This window comes from Strigops habroptila, chromosome 12 (assembly GCF_004027225.2).
Source record: "Strigops habroptila isolate Jane chromosome 12, bStrHab1.2.pri, whole genome shotgun sequence".
Lineage (NCBI taxonomy): Eukaryota > Metazoa > Chordata > Aves > Psittaciformes > Psittacidae > Strigops > Strigops habroptila.
Genome location: NC_044288.2, coordinates 21,359,785 through 21,384,316, shown reverse-complemented (window position 1 = coordinate 21,384,316; position 24,532 = coordinate 21,359,785). Strand labels below are relative to the sequence as shown.

The 24,532-nt window shown below is 39.9% G+C and overlaps 1 protein-coding gene across 14 annotated transcripts in view; it reads right to left on the bottom strand.

Moving 5' to 3' along the window:
• Positions 1-24,532, bottom strand: part of LOC115615650 (protocadherin alpha-C2-like) — a 151,610-nt gene that overhangs the window by 11,757 nt on the left and 115,321 nt on the right. For all 14 annotated transcript variants that reach the window (XM_030504055.1, XM_030504050.1, XM_030504054.1 and 11 more), the window contains 2 exons: positions 20,387-20,445; positions 18,802-18,890 (listed from right to left, as the gene is read on the bottom strand). In XM_030504055.1, the coding sequence (XP_030359915.1) occupies positions 18,802-18,890; positions 20,387-20,445 (148 nt within the window). The remainder of the gene's footprint in view (positions 1-18,801; positions 18,891-20,386; positions 20,446-24,532) is intronic.

Sequence of the window (24,532 nt, the reverse complement as noted above, 5' to 3'; positions counted from 1 at the left end):
GAACTACACTTCCTTAAATATTCATCAGATGGTAAGCATCAAGTCTCGGAGGCTTAACATATATGAAAAACAGGTAGAGCCATCTCTTAATTTTTGATCACTGTAACCTTTTCAAAATAGAGCCCTCAAAATCCCAGTTTAAGAGTTAGTATATGGCCTACTTTACATTTCAATTATTTAATTTTAATTTTATAGCCCCAGTCATGCTTTAAGCCAAGAATTGTTCTCAATGGAACAATTGGAGAAATGTCTCAGGCTCGTCCTTCCATGAAAATGATGCTTTACATTATACTCAGGAACTACTCATTTGCTAATGAACTTTCTTTCAAGAAGGGCATTGCTCAAACAGTTGTAGTAACATATCAGAAAATTATTTCTATAATATGCCTGCCACTTCACTTCTCTGAAGGAAGTATTAAAAATGGAAGAAATGGCTTCAAATGAACAAGAAGATAAAATTTGGGAAATGAATTATTACACATAAAGTGTAATGGATGTAAATGGATGTCTGAAAGCAAAGTAAGGAAAATTAACTTCATTTCTACATTATTGTTTAATGGAGGCTGACTTAGGAAAAAATCCTATCCTAATTAAATTTTAGAAAATTCACATTTCTCATAGCTGTGATTCCCTTAAATGAAAAGGCAGGGAGAAAATCAAGGACAGACTATATCTGGATTGATAGCACAGTTATTTTCCTTCCAGGAAATGTGTCATATGCCCAGGTAAGTAGGACAAGCTGTCAAAGAATAGAGAAACTTAAAAGATCTTAGTCCTTATAAAAGCTAAAAGGTGATGTTACTGCTTCTTAAATCCTTCACTTCAAAAGGAATTTTAAATTACCATCTGGTGGTATCTACATGTAGAATATTTAAAATATTTTAGCACTGAACTTTTCTGCTTTCCCACTGTATTTGTGTATATGTACATACATGTTAATATACAATTGGTTCATTTGTTTTGAATGTCTGTGATTGTTGAGGAGGTGACTGGCTTCTTAACTATTACATACAGGCTTTAGATGTAAGTGCACTCAGAACAATGCATAGAGCAAGTCCTTGCATAGAGCAAGTCACAAGGACCACTGTGAAGTGTCAGCCTCACATACACCAACCCATAATACAGACACTTCTCTGAACTGCTGGAGGCTGGGGCTGCAAGGCTCTTCTTCAGCAGAAAGAAAACCCATGACCAAGGTGTGTGCATTGATACATTCTCTGCATAAACTGTGGCCTGCTGATACCCACAGTAGTCCTTGCACAGAGGTGAAAAGACATAATGTAAAGGCAATATTTCTTTCAGAAACCATAGGCCAAATCAAATGCTTACACCTCAGGAACATTTTAAAGATTGATTTGAGTTGGAAACATGAGGTGAGACCACATTATTTGCAATTCCATGAGAGCCATATCCAACCAGAGCCTCTTGAACGAGTCTTTGTGCTTCTCAGGATAAGCCAGGCCCTCTCATGCCTCAAAACCCACCAGATTTCAGATTCTACTTTCCCAGCATCTTTCCTCAGTCACGTCACTAGCATGTCAGGTCATGGAGGGTTTGTTAGATTATCAATTCTGTATCTGGAATAATATCTTAATGGGTATTATGTCCTGGTCCATTTTAATCCACACAGATCACCCAAGTTCACAGAGTCATAATGTGTGGCGCAGGTCACGTATGTCAGATCACATGATGATTAAGCGCATATTTCTGCTATACCAGGGAACACTGTTCTCCCACTATTCATCCCACCTGGGGATGTGAGGCACCAGGCAAACCAACTCCCCCACCAGCTCTCCATATCTGTCAGCTGACTGCATTTGGTGTCTGACTTGGCAAGATTAGGAACTCTTCATTGCAAAGGTGTGAGACCAGCATGTGTCAGCAGGGGAGCAAAAAGCCAGAAGAACTTAATCCTCAGACTGTCCAACCTGACAGTTCCATAAAGGGGGATTTTTGTCAGCTACTTCAACATGTTCCCTCACTAGAAAGGGAATTCATCTTATGCCTTGTCCCACTAAGCACTAGGTGTAAATGGCTGCAATCCTTAAATTGCTTCATATTCTTTCTGAGATCCACAACCGCAACACTGAACCTAACTTAAACGTATTCCCTTTATACCAGACTTGAAGAAGAAATAGCTTGGGGTAGCCTTCAGAAACATAGTTTGTGACAACAAGGAGAAAAAAAGCTCTATTTATATCTCTTCCTGCTGACACATGGAATACCACACACTTCAGTCAAGCATACACATGCAGCTGCTCAGTGGCTGGAATTTCTGCGGTAGCTTAGAGACTGGAGGAAATGCAGTCAAAGCACATCTACTGTGTACCAAGGAGAAAAGACAGCAAAAGGATGCTTTAAAATGCTGTGCTTGATCTAGTTCGTTCTACTCACTAGAGAGGCACACAATCCTGAATTTTATATTCAAAAACATGGGCATATTTACTGAAACTAGCACTAATATTTAATACCTTTCTGTAAAAACAATATAATCATGCACACAGATCTTCAACGAGAAGCTATGGACAATTTTTGCATCAGCAATTATCCAATTTGCAACTCTAGTGAATCAACTCAGTGAACAGGCAAACAGATTTGTATCTCTGTGAATGAGCAAATATGCCAGTTGCTAAGAGCTGATGTGTCAGTCTTCAGGTGGGGACAATACCTGGACAATTATGCTCAATAGCAAATACTGACATGAGCCATATAGCCTTGGCTATAGCATTTGAGAGAAACAAATAGCAAAAATTAATTATGATGGCTTTACATTTTTTTTTTCCAGGGGCCAGAGCATTACCTTTGGCCCATAAATATTTTTTAGAGATACAAAAACAATTTAAAAAGAAAAAGGTGAGAGGGGAAGCCAACAATAGAGCAACAAAACATCTATTAGTGAATACTGAAAACAATGTGTTCATTGCTCAGCTGCTCTCTTCAGTGTCTCGGTCACTCACCAAAGTATAGCAAATGGTGCCAGGTGGTATGACTTTCCCCTTACTGAAGAAGCTGAGTTAATCTCATTGATCAAAGGCCACACTAGGACCAAAAGTCACCTGTTTGGACAACTGTGTCTGCAACTGCACTCAAACCTGCAGAACTTTCTTAATGCAAAACCCACTCTAAATAACTTAGGAATAAGTTCACACTCCCACAAAAGTCCTTCTCACTCCTGCCTGCAGCTTCGATTTAGTGTTTGTCTTCAAAAGCCAAAGTGAACCACCCATTTCCTGCCTCCTAATCCTCAACTATCACAAGCCTCTCTGCAGTTTCTCTGCTGTTCCTCCAGGTACTTCTGCTTTGGGCTCACTACAAAAGCTGCATTAAGAAAGAAAAACGCTGAGCAGGTGGCACTGCCATAGTTTAAAACACAGAGAATGGAATCAAGCTTTTTGCTTGTGGCTGTTGTCTTTTAATCACAACTAAATAATGAAAGCATAAACTGCAGCCTGAATTTTCTCATGTAGCTTTTTCTACCCATGTAGGACTTCTGTGTCTCTAGTCTTTGCACTGTGGGATCATGTCATGCCCATTCATTCTGCCAATTCTCAGAACATTTGTCACTTTATTCATCATCACTTTACTTATGTGATTTTTGTGAGAATCTCAGGTTTCACAGGGGAAAAACAACAAAATAACTTACTTTTGACTGCTAATGCACCAGAAAGAAAATAAAATGAAATAAATCTTTGGGTTAAAATAAAAAAAAAAGAAAAAAGAAAATATTTTAAAACAACCTCTACTTGAGGCTTAAGTTTTGAGTGTTTTGGATTGACAGCAAAAGACTGACCCAATGCAATATCACGGCCTGTTTCTCTATCCTGTTCTCTACATCATCCTCCTTTTAATAGCAGGTGCTTACCCTTATCCAGGCATCTGTGACCAACAGAATATAGCATGTATGTGCTACTGCTGTAGAGAAAGCAACTGCCTTTATAAATCTAACTCCAGACAACGAAGAGCTTGTGTCTGAGAATCACAGAATTGAGTAATCAATAATCATGGTCTGCAAGACAGAAAAATAGCTTCCGATGGCTGCCTTCAAAGTTGTCCACTAGTTTTTTGATTCTTTTTCAGTATTACAGTATTATGTTGCTTCCCTAAAGGCTGTGGGGACCAACAATGTTATCCTGCATAACTGTATCTGGCACTTGACCTGAATATGTTTCTCCAGATTAGGCAGTGACATTCTCATCTGGAAACTCTGTTTGTACATTCAAACTGTTGTCTCAGCACAAAGGTGTACTTGAGTTATTCCAAAAACCCAGTTGAATGTGTGCTAGGATGTACTGTCTGTAGCTCAAAAACTTTAGTGATTAGAATGATTTGGAAGCTTTCAACCTCCAGATTCCAGAATCGCTGCAACTTGCATCTCCCAGCCTATGTGTTATGAAGTGATGGGTCTCTGTGAAGTGATGGGAGGGACAAACCTCCACACCACAAATAACAATTACAACATCTTTTTCGCTAACTGCCAACCTCTGTAAAGAAGTAAAAGAATGATTAACACAGAAATAAGAAATAGCCAGTGGCTACTGGCTTCAATTCTTCCAGGTCAAAGATGAAACACAAGCAGGCCTGCAAAGGAGGTAGAAATTCCTACCCAGCACCTCTGCTCTGCAGTGAACAGGAGACCTTCCTGCCAGGTGCAACTGTTTGCCTGCTTTCACAAATACTAAATTTATCTCATCAACAAAATGTTCCCCTACCTTAATGCATGCTACATATTTTTCATAATTACCATCAGAATTGCACAGTCTCAGACCATGGGTTCTGTATGAAAAAAACCCTGCAACACTTAGTTGCTTTTGTTCCAAGTGAATAAAGACCATTCAAAACACAGACAATCCTCTCGTCTCCTCAGTTTCCCTGTGAAAGTAGAAGGACTTTGATACAGCCCAGAAGGCAAAAAACTCAGTATCTGCTCTAGAAGAATACCTATTCACCAGTTTCACTGAATATCTGAGCTGACCTTAACTATTAACCCAACATATGAAGTGAGTAATTGTGCACCCAAAAGCCAGGACCAAGGAGATCTAAAAATTCACAGTTCAGCAGCACTATACATTGAACATTGGCTTGACTATCACACCAAAACTGCTGCAGAAAATTATATTTATATGTTCACAAAAATTAATACCATAGAATTAATATAGCTCCACTTTTTAGTAATTACTCTGAAGCACAAAATGGCCAGTTCTCTCATCTTGTGCATGCTACATGATGGCTGCTGGACTTTTGTCAAGGGATTACTCTACATTTCAAGCCCCTTATCAAACGCTTCATTATTCTTGGACATAGCATATCTTTCATTGTTTGTGTTCTTGCTCAGAAAATGAAAGTCCTTATCTTCCTTTTCTCTTCATAATCTGTTACAATCAACTCTACAGCACAAACAGTTCTTGTTTTCTCCTTCTGCCACCATATTTTCACAAGGTTAATTCTCTACAAGCACAACAATCCTTTGATCTGAAGATGCAGTTCCAGGCATGTAGCCTATGTTATTCCTACCCCTTTTGTGCCAGTATTAGTTCCCATCAGCAGCTAACTGACTTGAAAATTAAGTCTATACAAGCCTTTTTCAGGCAGATCAGCTCCTCAAACTAGCTAACTCTCTAATCAGAGGAGAAACAATGCTGATTTGAGGACTGGAATTTGTGGCAAGAACTAAAAGAAGCAAACCCAAAAATCCCAGACTTAGACTAGTATAAACTGATATGGAACTACACAAAGCCCATCCATTTAGCCCACACAGCCTCCCTAAAATGCAGGCAAGCTCTTTCCTGCTACAAGCCCCATGACCTTCCCTGCCAGCTGCCTCCTTTTTCCTCAGAACACAAGCTGGGTAAGAGCATGGACGTGTCCTAAAGTTGAAAACTAACTCTTTTTTAAAATTAAAACTATTTGCAGTAAGTCTGCCACACAAGCAGGACTACAGACATCAGGACAGAGATCAGCTTCCTAGTGCTTCCTTCAAACCATTGCTTTGTGCGGCCTCTCTCCTCCCTCCACAACCTTGCTTAACCATCACCAAAAAAAGAAAAAAAGAAAAGGGAGAAATAGCAGTAAAAATCTGTCATGCTCACGCTATTGCTGTGCTTTACAAAGTAGGGATTTTTATTTTGGTTTCCTAGCAACTCTGCAGGCCAACTTGGCAGTGATTTTGTACAGAGCACTAGTTAACATAGGGTGCTGCAGCTCTTTTCGAAGACGTACTTTAGACTCTATAACTGCCTCTTTCTCTCCTTTAATGCACAAGCGGAGTGTGCACTAAGGCTGCCTGGAAGATTAGTATGAAGCAGGAAGAAACACCTATGTTTTACTTTTACCTACATTCCATCCTTTGATGATTTTTTACTTTACATGAAGAACCCTTAAACTACTACTTGATTAAAATTAATCAGGAGAAATGAACAAATGGAAAGGAGAATCTGCAGATTAGAGTGAAGTTATCATCAAGGATCTCTAACCAGTGCTGACCTCACGTCATAGCTATGAGAGACGCAGATGCAGTTTCTATAATGTCTGTTACAAACACTTGCCATCTGGGAATAGTAAAAAGAGAAATACCAGGCAAGCATAAGGAGGTTAATTATAAAACTTGATGAGGATTAAGCTTTTAAAAATATATTTGACATATAATTTGAAGATGCATAAAAATGCATCAAGAAATAAACACTCATAGCATCAGTACTCAAGGCTGGGAACGTATTTTCCACTGAGAACAGCTAGAAAACCAGCAGAAATGTTCCAAGCTTCCCATCATGCTATCTATCCAAGGAAAGATCAGAAGCTGACCTGCATGGATGTTCTCTGCATGACCCAATGGCCTCCCTGCTAGGGCTGCCAATTAGTTTCAGTTGCGATAGTGTTTTGTCTGATATGGCAAAATGCCAGTGGGGAACTGGATTAGGATCACCAAATTATTTTGCCTGTTAGCCCAGAAGTAAGTAGTTCTCTTTCCCATTAATGGGTCTTCTACAGGTTTAGCTGCAGTTTGGAAGTCTGCATACTGAGATGGATACACTGGTTTACAGTGTAAAACAACAGAAAGGGGCTTTGTTCTGTCTCCAAGCTTCACTGCTGGAAATAGTTTTACTATATAACTGCACCTGCACTCTTCAGAGGGACAAAGACAGGGATCCCAAGGGGACCACAGTGTGTGTGGTCCGTGTGAAACTCTGTAACTTTTTTTGCCCCCTTGGGAAATAAGTTCAATTAAAAGGAAAAGGTGATGTTCATCATGGTGCTTTATTTCTCCCAGCAGGAGTGAAGTCTGGGAATAACTGAGGCAGATAAACTGACGCTAATGTTATTCATTTATTTTAATTCTTCTGTTTCCACCTACACACGTGGGAAACTCTGCTACCTACTTAGCATAAAGTTGCAGCAAGATAATAATCTACAAAGAAAAGGTAATTTTTACTATGAAGAGACGACATTATTCATGACAAGTAGAGAGAACAAATCCCTTGGAAACCTAATGAGCAGTTTGGTGCTAACACACTCCTTCCGCCACAGTTGCCGGTTACTTTTTTGGGCTAGCACATCCTCTATATGTGACTCAATGCATTTGACTCCAGGCATTTGTAAAGGCTGCCTGCTTATACTGGCTGAGACGACAACAAGAGCAGTTAGAAATGGTATGGTGAACACTGAAGATAAAGAATTCAGTTACTGTAGTTATTAATTATGACCACTTAAACACCACTATGGGCATGCAAATTGATTTAGCACTAAAACAACAGCCTCTTGCTCCTGGGAGCATTCAGGATCATGGAAAACTAATACAGCATGAGATAGTGAAAAACTGAGAGCAGGAGTGAGGAGAATGTAATTTGCAACTACAGATCCTAAGATGTGTTTGATGTGTAATGCTCCTTGGTCTGCAAGCAGAGTTTGAAGGAAACCTGGGAGAGAAATTGTTCATTCTGCATTTTCCAGTATTATTATAATATTTTTAACACAGGTTTTGCCATTTTCACTGACTTCCTTTTTTCAAAACCCCTTTGATTTTAGTCTGTCTGACAATGTTCTGTTCTTCCTTTAAGCTCAACTACCATATTCCAATGATTATATGCAACAAAAATATCAGAAAATTGAATCAAGAGAACTAAAGACAACTTTCCTGATTGTTTTTGAGCTCAGTCTATGGTTTCTTGATTTCCAAGTGCCTCCCAATGTATGAAAAACCTGAATGTGGAAAAAATGCTGAAATGACTTGAAGATCAGAGCTTGCCTCTTCAAAACAATTAGATATTTCTTTTTCAAGGCTTGAATAACCTACCTAGAATAATAATGTACCTAGTGCCATAAGACCAGGCACTAGGCCAAGGAGGTGTGATTACAGGATAAGAAGATATAACCTAAGGCAAAATCCCTTGGCCAGCTCTAGTTATCACAGGGACAAACACAGAGAGAGAAGGGCAGAGGACTCTCTTGCCATTAATTGTCTAAGTGAGCCTAAGGAGATTAGCTGCACAATTAGATATTTAATCAGTGCCACTCCCAGCCCAGGCAGCAGCCTATCCTGTGTGTGCTTCATCATTATATGCCTCAGGTCTGACCTTTACACCAAGACTGAACTCACTTTGCAGCCCCCCACTTTGCAATCCCACCCCACTCCATGCAACAGGATAGCATGCACCTCCCAAGAGAGCCTTGGCACAGGACTTGCTTGCCAGTCAACAAATCTTACTTGCTTTTTCCACAGCTCCTTTTCTTAACAGTCAAAAAACAAGTCATGGGAGGCTGGCACAAGACAGAACCGGGCCACTAACAACAGGAAATGAAGCACTTGCTCAGTTCCTAGTAACAAATTCAATTAAAATATAAGCAATTCAATTTTATCATGTTCAAAACACTACCAGTGAATTCTGTTCTAGCTCCAGTCTCCTTAATAGCATTTGTTATGGGATGAACTGCTGCTGTTAACGATTTTACTCTGGTCTCTTGTTGGTATCTGATCCCAGCACTGCTTGCTGAGCTGGGGCGTGCAGCCTCAGGAGGCTGCACCCAGTCCCCCTTCTCTGAACCTGTCCTACCTACCTGTGCAACCAGAAGCAGCACACTATTTTTCTCAGCATAAGCACACAGAAACACTTTCCACAAGACCACAAAGGATTTGTGGTGGGTTTTTTTCCTTCCTGATCAACCCATTTATTTTGCTAGCTCTGTGTGCATGCTAAGAGGGGATGCTTTTAGAGATGGGTGACTGTAATTATACAAGACAAGAGCAGAGAAGCTGCACTCAGATTCATTCCCTCCACAGTCAGAGCCTTGGTTTTCTGAGAATTAAATCCCATAATGAAGGGATGCCTTTGCATGCTGCCATCACTGTTTTACATCTCTCATTACACCCTCTGAGTGCACACAAGTAATGACCGAATGAGTTCAGAGTTTAGCTCTCAAAGTAAATTCAGTATCTCTAGGTCAGTGTTACATAAATAGTCAGAATTGTTTTCCAGCACTGGAAAAACATGCACAGTATTGCAGCATTGCTTTCTCTCCTTTGTGCAGCCCAGTTCTATTCTGGCAGTGCCACTGAAGCAAAGAAAAGGCAAAGAGATCAGAGAGGTGCAAAAGAGAAACAGAATGGCCAAGAGGAATGTGAAGCAGCCTCTGCCTGCCTCTTTAAAAGCTGATAAAGCTCTGACATGGCAGGGAAAGAGCCTGTAAGCACCACAGTGAAACATGAAGGCTGCAACAATAATCCCATAGTGTTTTGGAAGCCCTGACCTAACGGGCTCTCCATGGCTCAGCAGCTGGAGCAGCACAAGGAAGGATGGCCCCCAAACAGGCTCACAGCTCTGTTATTCTTTGCTCACTCCTGCTCAGTGAGAGCATTTTGGGCCAGGCAAATGCTAATCCAGTCCTCAGCATTACCATAAAGCTCTCTGTGATAAGAATAATTCTAATTTTTCTGCACCTTGGTTTTTTTTCCTTTTTCAAACAGGATAATGATCATGTCCTTTCCCTTGTGTTCCCTGACTTTGTCTGCTCTGTTCATGTAAGTGGTAAGTTCCTTAAGGCAAGGCTTGTCTTTTGCTATTTGTATGGGCTTTGTATAGTGCCATTGGAGCTGAGAGGCACTGCCACACTACAACATTGCTAACAGACACTGAAGCAATGCCTGGTTACAAAAATAAACACATGAAAAATACATTCATGACCCTTGTGTACAGCAAAGTGCTACACAGAGGCAGACATCCATTAGGGGAAGATGTAACAACACAGAGTGGTCTGTACTCCCTCAACCTTTCTCCTTCCATGGCTTGCAATATAAATACATTCCAGATAAAAAACGTCTTAGAACTGCTTAGGAACTTCCTTATTTTATGCACCTATTTTCTATCAGATAGTGAATTATATATTGCAAAAGATAACTGGGTTGAAATTTCTCTGGGATCATAAATATCATAGGTTGTTCTGACATTTACTTGAACATATATTCTTTTTTTAAAAAACTAAAAAGAATAAATTTAAGCTCACAGCAGGAGAGAAAGAGAAGGGAAAAAACAAAATAAAAGAACAACAAAATCCACACATACAAAAGGGTGGCACAACATGGAGAAAATAAAGCAGCTGTAATCTCATGTGGAAACAATTTGATTACCACCAATTCCCTGAAGTACTGACCAGATAAACACTTGTTTTACTTGTAAGTTCTGACAAGTTCACAACCCAGGGTAGTACAGCTGCAAGTTGAACGATTTTTCTATTTATTGAAACCTCTGAGAAAATAATAGTGATGGGAATCAAAACCTATGTCTTCTGTGTAGCTACAGAACATTACCAGTAGGCACAAGACAAATTCACCGATAGTGGTACCAAGATCACAGAGGCACATGGCCAGAGCAAGTCTATTTTTTTGGTAAGGAGTGTTGTCCCTGACTGCCCCCTTTTGCTCAGTTACAGCATCATTTGGGGTATGTCTGGCTTCTAGGTGGTAGGTTAATCAGGGTGGGAAACCTGACAAACTAGCTGGAGGTTTTGGTGTTTGATTCAAAAGAGTTAAACTATTGGCGATTACATATGTAACAAAATTACCCATAATCAAAATCAGGTACTTTCTAAGACATGTTACTTTGTTTTTAAAACAAAGACTTAGTAACAGCTATTCAAATAAGAAACATTTTTTGGGTGCAACTGTAACTGCCATTTTGAGGAAGCAAAGAGATTATTCTAGGAAAGGATGAATTAAGCAGACAAGGAGTTACTGTCATTAAACTTTCTCCTAGCACCTAAATATAGAAGTTATAGTCATCTAAATGGCTTGTGTAAAATCTTTATCACTCCTTAAAATGACAAAGTCTTGAGCTGCCGTGGCTTTTATCCACAGTTTGGGAATATCTGCTTCATATTACTCAGTCACAGAAAACCAATAGCCTTTTGTCCCCATTACTCTTATTTTATTCCTGGGTTTGGAAATTTAGCAGGTCTCCTGCGTTATTAGTATCTCAACTGGAGCTATCAGTCTTGCATGAACCTTCAGGAAGTCTGCATTGGAACAATCATCCCATGTGGAGACCAGAATTTGGACTTGGTTATCACCACTTTGGCAAATAAAACAACTGGCTCCAAATAAAACCTGGCTCTAATCTACACAGAAGGCCTGCAAATGCACAGGGACTTGACTAAATGACAAGATGCACAAATGTGCATTTCTGCATTGCCTGGGGCTAATAAGAAAGGTTAATTCCTCTCACAGAGCTTTACAGCAGGTGGAATCAAGAATTCTCCACAGTATATGAAGACATAAACTCTTCCAAGACCATTCTCTTTCATAGTCAAAATGAAAACAAAGTCTTATTCAAATATATCACCACAAACAGACCACACGACTTTGAAGTTTCCAGAGTTAGCCTTTCTCAAATTCTGATGAGTCCTTTTTTCCCCCCCTTACACTGAATCTTCGAGGACTAAGGTTTCACACACTATTAAATCTCTCATCCATGTCATCTAATTTACTTGGTACACTCCACTGGAAAATAATGGACCCTGTGGTAAAGATCACAAATGCTATTTCAGGTCAGCCATGGGTTTTTCTTTTGCAGCCAAGAGGAAAATAACAAAATAACCGAAAGTAAATTTAACATTAGCCAAGTCATGACTGCAGTTTCTGTATAACACCGTATATCTTCCCCTCCTTTCTTTGCCCACTCAGCTGAACAGAAATCTAAACTAACCTATTCTTTTACCTAGTCCTGGCTACAAATATTGAAAGCCCAAACTGCTGGTTCAACTATAGTTTGCATGTGGTGAAGGGGAGGAGCTCCTGGTCAGAACAGTCATTAGCTTTTAAAAAGTAATAATCAGTGTATGTCAAGCTGCATCTCTCATAAAAATACTTCTTTTTTTGACATATTCTTTTGAAAAATCTTTCTGATTTAAAAATTGCTTTTCTTCAGCCCAATCAACATCTGAAATTCTCAGTGCTGTCCAGCTTCCTTCAGGCTGTCAGACATGAGAAACATTTAGCACAGAAAATTTAGTTCAGTATGAAATACTGAAAAGGTGATGTGTGGCCATCTACATTTAGGCATTCCTGGAATAACAATACAGAGGGTTGACAGTGGACAGATGAGCAGGAAGAGACCAGAGGCATTAGATGAAAGGAATAAACAAATTTTGATGATAAACAGAGGAGAGATTCATATTTGACAAACCAGACAAGTAACAGGGAAGAGGTGAAAATGGAGGAAAAAGAAGTGGAAAGCCAAAGAGCAGGAAGTATACAGGGAGTATCCTGGGAATAATGTGTACCGGGAGTATGTGCATTATGTTGAAAGTCTCAGCAAGAAGGAGGAATTAACTTGAGAATTCAATGACCAAGGTCAAAACATGAGATAAAAGAAAAGAGATTTAGCTTTATACAATCCTTGCAGATTATTTCTGCTTCAGCATAGTGTCATTGCTCTGCCTCTGCATGAGAAAGCTGGAACGATTTCCTTCTCTGCTGAGCTGGTAGAGATACTGCAGCTTGACATAATGATTTTAGTATGTTTTATGGGGATGATTTTTTCCATGATTACAAGAGGCTGTGAACCAAATCTCTGTGATACTTTACTAAGGAGGCTAAGGAACTAGTTAAATTGCTTATGACCTTCATTTTGGGGATATATTCAAAGACTAATTTTCATGAGTAACATGAATAATTTGGCTGTTCTGTATTCTCCCTATTTTTTCCTTTAAAATTATTACACATATCATCACAGTGTTTCTTAGATCACTTCAAGTACAGCTCTTAGGGCTGGTATTTTGATATGTAGGTATGTCTGGGTTTGAAAGTTGGAATTATGAAATTCCATTGAAAATTTGTTATTAAAATAAATAGAGAGGATATAGATGTGCACAGCTGCATTTTCTGGCTCCTTCCATCTTACATAGCTGCAGCATACTGCAACAAATCAAGATCACAGTTTTGTATTCTGGGTTGCTAATTACTTATTACCTTTTATAGCTTTAATCAATGAAGTGCTAAAGCTAAGACAGACTAGTGTTCTCTGCTGCTAGCTGTAAATTAACCTTTACCAGTCACTTTCAGCCCCTGCATATTCTTTGCAGTGACTGCTTGATGAGAGTCTATTAAACCATTTTTCTGGGAATAAGGAAGGTCATTTGAAGAAGGTGAATAGAAACTCACTGACATTTAGGAAGAAATTGTTCTCCATTTACAACCACAGCGTAAAGCTTTATCATATGAAATATGTTATACCTCAGGTCCCATAAATCTCAGAGTTATTTTCTTAGGCTCTTTCTCCTTAAACTGATTTTTTAGAAAAATACTTCAGAGGCTAAGAGCCCTGTGACAGTTCTGTGACCCCCTGTGAGCTTTTACTGGACTGTTAGGTCTGCTGAATTTCAAGAACAGTGAAAGAGTCAACCTGGTAAAAATAATAATTTATTCATTCTGTGGTGATGTTAAATGGACTCAAAAATGTGGACAGATCAAATGATTATTCCATGAAAAGAACACCTAACAGCAGTGTGGCTTTCTGTACCCCTCATCACAATCTATAACCCAATCTCAGTGTGCAGATCTTCTTTCCAGGGCCCCAGGCTCAGACACACAAGCATTCCTTTTCTTTTCTTCACAGCTTTCCCACAGTCATTCCATTTACAAGACGTTAACCCAAACCAGCAGTACAAAACTTACTGGGAAGACTGACTTTACTTTTCAGATAACTTTACTTATTTGCCATATTTATAGTTGCTTCTCATTTAATTTTCAGTATTTGTCACTTATTCTACAGCCCATGCCTCTTAACGGACCTCCTCTGCATCCCAGCTCACTGCAGCAGGAACCATCCTCTGAGAGCAATATAAATCTATTCCAGAGCAACTGCAGTTCCCAGCATAAAACCAGGAATGTCTGAGAGTATATGGGCATGGAATATCCCTAGCTAGCAAGACATGGGTAAAAAGGTCACAGCTAGGCTGGAGGAAGGAACAGCAGGAAAAACTGAAGAAGGAGAGGAAAGCTGTGATAGCTACAAACTTCAGAGGACGTTAGTTGAGAGTCAGACTTGGGGTGATGGGATGCAGGGAGCTATGCATCTTCTTATAAAGATTTTATATATACACAAACATATCCACAGAAAACATATATATACATGTACACACACATACAGTCCTCTTCAGACCCAGAGTTGATCTCTGGGTTCCTTGGTTATAATATTCCCCTGCCTTTTCAAGCAGCTATGAAACCCAGAGCTAACTTGTCTCTCCTGCTTATTTCCCTTAAGGAATAGCAGCCAATATTACTACTGCTGTTTACTTGGCCAGTTCAAAGGATAAACATATGCACCATGAATGTCTAGCATGGAGATTTGCCCATGCTGAGGTCAGTAGATTCTCACATGATATAATTGTTTTTTCCTAAGAGTGCTTTAAAAAACAGGGCTACCACGTCCTAATTACCCAGGAAAAGGAAACAAAAATGACAGATGTTACTTAGAAGTATGTTAGCACTGCAAAATCAGAAGCAGCAAATCAGTGTATTTTAGGATGGACTTCGCCTATACAACCTTAATTCAGCCCCTTGTGCATATTTATAAGGCTCAGCACTGAAATCCTAGCTTCCTTGAAGTCAGTGGGCTATTTGCTGTGGTCTTCAGAGATGCCAGTATTTCACCCATGGTCTTCACTTACATGCTTATAAATTTCAGATGTTGATTTTGTCATGAGTTTTTTTCCTCTTTTATTTACAGAGCTGTCTGAATTGCAGTATTTTTTTCCCCTCTTTATATATGGCCAGTGCCTTATTTACTGCACATATATAAAGTCTACACTGAACACAGGGTTTAAAATTCCTCTTGGCCATTTTTTCTCACAAAACCTTATCATTCTCCTGAGTCTTTCCATGTGCTATGAAAGCATCTTTAGATTGTTTTTGCGAAGCACTTACATTACCAGTCCTGCATTGTAAATTGGAATGAGAAGCAGAGTGAAATACACACAGATTTGCCTAATGCCCACAAATTCTAAGCTCTCAATTATGCATAGGTCTGATTTATTCAGAAATCAACAGTGTTGTGTGTTTAGAGCAAAGTTTCCGTTCATTTTAGTTTCTGTTATGAGCTCCCACCATTTCTGCAAATCAAACTCCATTTCTTTTGAAGTAGGCATCCAAAAAAGTAAAGTTCACTCAGATTAGCGGTCACCCACAGAAAGTTTGATCTAATTGCCAAAACTGTCAAAGGACACAGAGCAGAAACCAGAAATCTATCTGCATTTCCTGGACTCACCATATAGCATGAAGGGGACAAATGAGAGCTAAACATAATGCTACCCTCTCCCCAGAGGAAGTTTGAGCCTTCTTGGCCCACCTCACTTGGAAGCATCCTGACTACAAACCTCCAAACTTTTGGACTATTGGAAAATGCAAAGACAACTAAAAAATTCCAGATCAAAACTCACTGTTCCCTGCATGGGTGAAATATGCAATAAAGACAATAGGAGTGCTGTCAGTTAAATGAGGACCAGGTTTTGCTCAGGTAACACATATTTGCTGAAACATCATGTGATGTTCAAGTACAGCTATGCACTAGGAATCAAGGATTTACTGATTTAACACTTGACTTCTTCATCCTTCTTGAAGTTTTCCTATGACATCATCTTTGAATGCTCTCATTGATTAACTCTCTATCTCTGTGAGGCATCCTACCCGTGGCTTTTGTGGATTGTTAAATTAAATGAATGGTTTAGTGACAAACTGGTTGGGATTAATCCACTGACTAAAACAACTGCATGGAGAATGCATGCAGAGAAGGCTTGCAAGTGGTTTCTAGTAATCGGAAGTGGAGACCTCATCAGTATCCTGATGATAAGAGAGATAACAAATAGCTTATCTAGGAGCTGATCTTGACCCAGGTGCACTACTCCATTCATATGTAAGTGATATGTCAGGAGCAAATGCATTTGTTGACTCAGTCAACTGCAATTGACCATAATGAATTGAATCTCTTCTGAAAAGCATCAGTTGTGTATGTTAACCTGATGACAAATATTACAGGTCTTGAACCTAAGCCAGAAAAAGAAAGCAGCATTGAAAGAGATATTCGTGGGAAACTGCAGACAGGATTTTAAATATGATGCATAATGATGTACTTATGTAAATTAACACAATCATTAATCCTAACTGAGATTTCCCTATGAATTGCCTGTTTGCTATTAAGGATCAGGGATGTTTGTAGCTTTTGTTTAGAAACACTAGTTTTTTATCTGAAACTCTCTTAAAAAAGGACTTAAAAATCAGTGTTACGTCAGAGCCACAAATCCCTTGACGATGGGCAAAGACAAAATAAACGAGTCTTTATTGCCCAGGAAAAAAACCCTCAATTATAAGGAACCTGACTCACAAAAATTGGATTTAAAGGTAGCTGTAACTAGAGTGGGTATTCCATAATGCAGTTTTTATTAGTCACATCTTCCGGTATGGCAGAAATATGTCCTGTTGCTGAAGGTATTTCTTACAACCTGCTTGTATACATTACCTAGAAATAAAAACCATAAATACTGATCTGCAATGCTCAGTGCAAGGGCCAGAGTAAACAACCTTGGCATTTGGACTCTCCAGGTGCCCAGCTCCACAGGGCCTCCTGCCAGCTTCTCCTCTCACTATGCCTTACACTTTTCTCTACCCTACATAGCCCCAACATAGCGTGTGTGACAGGGGCGCATTCATCGCACAAGTGCCTCATTGCACGGTCCTGGAGGAGAAGAGCAACAAGAGCCAAGGGCTACTTGGCTCCTTACACAAAGAGATGTTCAGATTCCCAAAGTGAGTCTAAAATGATAAACCAAAAAGAATAGCAGAGAGGAGTCCAGGTAGTGGAACAGGGCTCTGGGACCCAAATGCCAGTGGACCTCCTCAGAAGGCAGGACCATCCTACCCTTGCATTTACATTCAGGTACTTAGAAATCTGCTTTACCAGCAAGCGAACATCTGGGTGAATACTTGCATCCATATTGAATTTGGTATAAGGTAATACACTAAGTGCTCAGTCAAGGATGATTAGTGCAGCTGAAAACCTGAGGGAACCCCTTTATAAAGGTTAAAGTGTACTTGTGGTGACATTTTCAAATGCAAGCTCAACAGTTACACACCCTTCGTAACGTGCACAAGCTGGTTCTTCCTGCAAAGCCTGCAACAGAAAGAAGAGCACACAAACCCCAGGTAATTGTAGCCTAGGGGCCCATTATATATTATATTAATTTCCAAATCTGTTTCTGCAGACAACCCTGCTGCAACACCAGTGCAGATTTTGCTGGGCACCATTAATTCCTGGCTATGCTGTAACTGTGATTGTAAATCCTGAAGTTGCTCCTCAGCCCTTTATCCAGGTAAAAATTCCATTAAAGCCACAAGAAAGTTTTGCACCAAGAAAGATGAAATATAGCAGCTCTCATATCATTTCTGCTGGAGACGCCACTTCTTGGCCTTTGACCTGCCTCTGTGATAGAAGTGTCACTCCTCATTTGAATTTCTGGAGGGCTTGCAATGCTCACAGAGCTGTCATACAGGGCTCACAGCCCTACACAGGACATCCACTAAGATGACAGATTAGTTTGGATGTGACTGAAACCGCTGACCACACCAGCAACTGGCTGCTCCATGATGTCTCTATTACTCCTGCTCCAGCATAAAAAGTGAGAATATTTTATTGCCTTCACTGCAGATTTTCTTAACTCAATGAAGACTTTTTGCCAATTCATGTTGACTGATGTGAAGTCATCAGTGACTGAGTAAATGAAGCTACACTCTAAAATGTGGGTTTGGTCATCTATTTTGACAAGCAAATAATAGTTTAGTTTTCATCATAGTGTATTAGTGAATGAAAATAGCTAGCAAAAAAAGAAAAAAAAAAGGAAAAGGTCTAATTTCACCACAGAAAATGAGAAGAGACATTCAAAAAGACTTAGTGGGTTTGTAAAAATAACAAAGGGAGAACTGAGAAGCTCCTACCCCAGTTTTACTGTTCTTTTGAAATGGAGGACAAACCAATTCTAGACTCAAGCATTTTTAATCTGAATACATACATAAGAACTGAAGCCCTACCATTATTCTATTACACAAACCAATAACTTCCAAAGGCAGAGTGAAAGCTGGGATCAAGGACTCTTATCTCCAGTGTTCATCTGAGACCGAGTACAGAAAAATATGTATTTTGTGCTTTACTATTCCACAGATTAATTTACAAGAACTTCACTGAGAGACACAAAACAGAAGAGAAACTAAGGTGGAAGCATCAGTTAACATTAGTTCCTCACATATGTTCTGAATTGTCATACCCTTACCTGTAGTAGCACTGGACACTGTTGGCCACTGTTGATCAGGCCCTCCTGGTCCTCCACGTAGGATTCCTGCCTCTTCCATATGCACAGCACTGAAGAAGCACATACCATCATTAGGTTATACAGATCCCTTCTGCCCTGGCTTTATAATATCTCCCTTTCTTACTAGTCTTCAAAAGTCATAGCCATTTGTAGTATTGCATGATGACAACAAATTCTGCTGGAGCATGGAGAATTAACTGTTTCGACTTGCACAAGTTATCTTTGATTATTTACTAAAACATAGTTGTGGCATAGTTTGTAAAAACAAACATACCTGCAGGACACTTTGCTTTCACTGACTGGAAATCACTAACAAGGAAGTTACACACCTTTTTTACTGTTACAAGCAAACGATAAAATGTTGGTGGGGTTAGTTCTAAGCTGCTGTCATTGCACTCCCAGACTGTTTATTCATTTTGAATAAAGCAGTCAGAGATTAAAAAAACCCCAACACAATAGCAGAAACATAAAAGAAAGAAACCAGTTTGCCCAACAGGCCACAGAATCAAGCTTGCTCTCACTTCCTTTCCTTCTGGTCCCTGAGGTTTAGGTTCCTTTGCACACAGCAGCCCAAAGTCAGCTGGAAAAGGCACACTGCCCTCACCCACATGAAGCACAGTCTAAGGGATGGACAGTCTGAATCTGAGCTTTGGACTTCAACCTTATTAAGACTCTTCAGCCCTGTGGATAATAGATAAAAGGTGATGACTACAGTCCCATTGCAACAACAATTTTGGGAAAAGCATCCTGCCCTTCATAGTGCTACCAGCAACTCCTGCAGCCCTATAATTGCATCTAGACCGATCAGGCAGTCTTACTAATCACATCAGATTACACCTGAACATAAAACTAGTTTTCCAATCTGCTCAGGCAGGGAGAGCAAAAATATTAACTTATTTAGGCTTTAGAAAAATAACTTTATTATAATTCTATTTTTCCAAGTGTCCTTAGTAGCAAATTACAGCAGAGACTGCTTGCCATGTTAGACAGAGGACACCATCCTCTAAAGAAATTTGGTCTAAAGAAACTCAGACACAGCCTCACTTTTCCTTTTTTGAAAATCCTTCTCATATCTTCAAAATACCCTTTAAACTGCATTAATCATCTTGATTGCACCATGTGGTTAATAAACTGCAGGAGCAGCACACTTTTATGGTAACGAGAAACAAGACAGAAAACACATCAGTGCTGCAGAGAGTCTATTGAAACGTATCAGTACTGGTGACTAAAGGGAGCTTTAAAGTAAACAAAAAGTATATAATCATAGTTAAATAATTCAATATTGTAGCAATTATACCTTGACAGTCAACATATCCAAAGGCAGGAAGAAAACACAAGAAAAGCACAGATCTATAGTAGTACAGTAACAACGCAAGATGCAGTCAGACTGAATCCATATTTGGAGACTGGAAGTGACAGCAGCAGAACTTGGTTGCCTTCCATCTCAGCATACAGCTATCCTCAGACCAGGGCATCAGAGGAGCCAGACAGCTTTGTCCTTTTCACAGAGCAAATTCCCCTTCATGTGGGGAAACACCATACATACCTTTGCATTCCTGCCCTCAGGGACGCAGAGTAGCGCCAGTCAGGATTAGGATGTTTTGGCTGTAGAAACAAAAGCCCAGGAGAACGTCGTTAATGTATGTTAAACATGTTGAAAAGGATATGCATCTGACTAATTTTGTCAGAAGAGTCCATCTGAAGCTAATTTTTGTGAACAATCTTTCTACGAACCTAGAGAAACTTTCAAATGGACACACAGAGAATGTCTCTGTAATAGAGAAACTTGTTTGCATGCCAAGGCCTTTGGCTAGAGATGATCTCTGTGGAATGACATTTAATGCTGGAAACTGGTGGACAGTCACTTCGTACATTTATCAACATTCTGGGCCTAGGAAAAAACCTACATCATAAATCCATAAAACATGTTGTTCGTTTTCCTGATAAGCTGAGGGAACTTGAGCTCCTGCACTGAATAGCATCTGTCTGAGGATATATAAAATGCAGCCCCCCATGAAGGGGACATGCAGGGCGGTCTGTCTGCTGTGAGGTTTCTGCTGGCATTCAGTGTACTGCAGAGGACTGCACTAGATTGTATCAGATTTCCAGACTGCAGCAAGTCTTTTATCAAAGGCAGACACCTCCTTTCATAATACCAAGAACCACTACATTTTCCGTATTCATGGAAGGGGAAAACAGCCAGCAATACCCTTTGACCAACAAACCTCAGCATATGCTGCAGTGCTGCAGAATGGTTTGCTAAATAAGGAGATAATGAAGAAATTCTCAGTTGTTCAAAAATTGCTCCAGAAAATCTTTTTTTTTGCATTGTCATGGGACCATCAAAACAATTTTCAACTCCAGCAAAGGAACGCAAGTTCAGGTCTCTTAAAATTAAGCCCTAAATGCACAACAAGGTTTTTTCTCAGAATTCTCAAGACATTATTCTGTAAGTGATATTGCAGCCACTGCTTAACTTCAGGCTCCTGAATTCAAAGAGAGAAATTATGTCCAGAAAACTAATGGACTACACTCATTCCTGGTGTCTTGTACAGTGCCAAACACACAAATAATATACGACAGTAATGGTTTAATTCTCTTAAGTTATTGGAGGCAGATCAGAAATGAATTTGGTCCCATTACTTGAAAGAGAAAAAGAAAGTGTTGAATGCTCTGAATTATTTAAAGCCAACTCTGTCTTTCCTCTTGAGGTTTGGGGTATGCTTTTCCCTGGATCAATAGGTTTTATTCAAACAAAAATGGAGCGATTACAACTTACACTATTACTCCATCACCATATTTCTTGGGCCCATCACCATTCAAGAGTGAGATGCTCTTGGATGATGTGCATCCTAGTATTCTTTATGGTCCAAGTTATGCAAAAAGGAGGAGGCTGCCATTTGCAACCACACATTAAACGTCTGTGCTAAGCAATTTCCTTCCCATCTAGCCCCCAGTTCCCTGGTACACTCAGGTTCTGCTGAGTTTAGCAGAAAGCGGCTTGACAAGGAGCCCGTTATGCATGGTTCCAGTATTTTCTGACTCATTCCATTTTGGGCCCAGTCCCGGAGATGTCAGAGCAACTCTGAAGTCAACCATGTAGTAATAGTCAATGAATGAGGATAGAAAATAATACACTGATCAGACCCACTTCCGAGTTTGACTTTCTTGACATATGAAGGGTGCTGACACCAGAAGATTTGGCTTTTCCTCTGCTGGGGTTTTTCTCACAGCAAAGGAATTGCTGGACTGAGGGTGGGAGGTTGTGCATTGTCTTTTTGCAATGGGACAGGTGCAGGTTAGTGATTTATACAGGTCTATAGGCACTGTGAGGAGGAGGAATCTTACCATGGTCCCAGGCAAAACACAGATGAAGTGAGATTACATGAAAGAGCTGGAAAAGTCTAACATGAGTTGGGTAGAAGTGAGAAAAGAGGAAAATGGTCACTTGCTCAAAGTATATAGATTTTTTTTGTTTTCAGCTGAGAGCTTTCCAGTTCTTGGCTAGAAGACAAAAATCTATGGGTTTTTTTGCAGTGGGAACTTTCAGACACCAGATCATAAATGGCTGATGATGGCAGGAGAAACTCATCAGTTAGGAATTCATCATTTCTTCACTTCACATGCATGGACCAACATTCATCATGTCAATATAACAGAAACAGCAGCAATTAGGAGATTGTGGTATTTTCAAGGGTTACTATCCACAAGCTGTGGCATCTTGTGGCTACTCACAGTTCTCTGCTTGCTACTACTCTTCAAGCAGGGCTGTAGTGCTGCTCCCAGAGGAGCAGAAGAAGGAAGGAGGAGACAGGATCATAAAAATATACTCTGGAGATGGAAAGATCTATTGTCACAGTTGACTTTTAGACCTTTGAGGGGCTGAGTTTTTGCTGTTGTTGTTTTTGGTTTTAACTGTGAAAAATTCAGTGTCTGGGACTTCTCTAATTTTTAAAGCCCTCACAGGAAGAACAGGAGGAACAGGAAGTTGGGTAGCAGCCTGCCTTTGTCCAGACCTATTCACATCCAGTTTTACCATGTGCACACTGCTTGACTGGGGACTTTTAGACCTCAGCCAGAGACACATGTATATCCCAGACTTGTGTTACAACAGGCTGACGTCCTGCGACTGGCAAAACTGGTGGAATTCCAATTTTGTCAGTGTAACTGGCTTCTCCTTTTGCTCTACTGTAGGCTGTAATTCTTTAAGATGTCTGTCATAAGATAACAGTTGTTTCAATACATCTTTAAATAACATTGGGCAATTAGGATCACGAAAGACAAAAAACCAGGACCAATAATAGAAGTGACAGCATAGCAGAGGCAGCAAACCTGCTCAGCAATATCTTTCCCCAGACCAGACACAGCAGTGTTGCTTTTTATACCCCCATCAGGCATTCACGGTCTGCCTGGTTGGGTTGGCTTATATATCTCTGGCTAAGAATAGTCCACCTTTACCAGACTACCCACTGAAACCTGCCAAATGAACATGTGCTGTCACCCAGTGCCATGACATGATATGGCCCATCTCAAAGTAGAAATGTGTCTTCAGCGCAGTCCCAAGTGACAGGAGTCTGCCCAGGAGCTGTCAATAGGCTCCTCTGCAAAGCCCTGTCACAGACTTTGCTGTGAGAAGTGTAGCTGTGTCATAAATCGACACCACCAGGACAAGGCACAGCTGGCCAGGAAGCATGAGTACAGAAAGGAAACCCAGAGAGGAACACAGACTTTGAAGTGTTCCAGACACTTCCCAGTTGCACTTTTCACACTCTATGTTACATCATGTTGATGAAAATATTATTGTTCCTTTTAGCTCCTTAGCTCCCAATTCACTACAAGACCCTGTTTATCATATGCCAATCCATTCTACTAACTTCAAGGTAATCTTAGCCTGCCATTTCCCTCAGAGACTTTTTGAGGCCATGTATTAAGTCCAGCGGTCCTGTTCTTACCACTCATCAGTTGAGGTGAGAAAAATCACACAATCCAGCACAGAAGTAATCAATCATTTCCTCTTTCTCCCATCACCTGCTTTTTCTGATTTTGTAACAGCTTATCATACTTGTGAGATAAGTCAAAATCTATCCAGGCACCTACAGAAGTGGCTGTCACCACACCAGGTGAACACCTCATGCCAACATTCCAGTCACCAAGGTTACATTCTGCCACCCACACAACCAGAAGCATTATGTAACTAGTAAGAAACAACCAACCCTACCACAAAATCTGATAAGCAAAGTGAATGTAATATAAAACGGAGCCACCTTAGTAGCAAACAAGCTCATGCAAAATTTCACACAGTTGTTTTCAAATGGCACAGAATGGGTTAATTTAAGAATCATTGCATTGGCTCATGGAGAATAAATTTAGTTTAAAGTACATTGTTACAAACATTTTGCTCAGTTCTCTTTTTTAGCTGACACTTCAACACAGTGAGGATTTGTCCCTGGAACAGAAGGAATTTCTAAAATTTGTTAATGTTGTCCTGTCATGAAAATCAATACAAAGGCTACCATTCACTTTAGCAGCTGCTAGAACAGGGCCTGCTAGAGGTAGAGAAGTGTGAACCGAATATTTGCAAACAGTTACCAGATGATAAGACTGCTAAAAACACCCCACTCCATTCCTATTTCCACACAAATGCACAACAGAATGATATAAGGTATATTTATCAAATACATCCGCTTTGAAG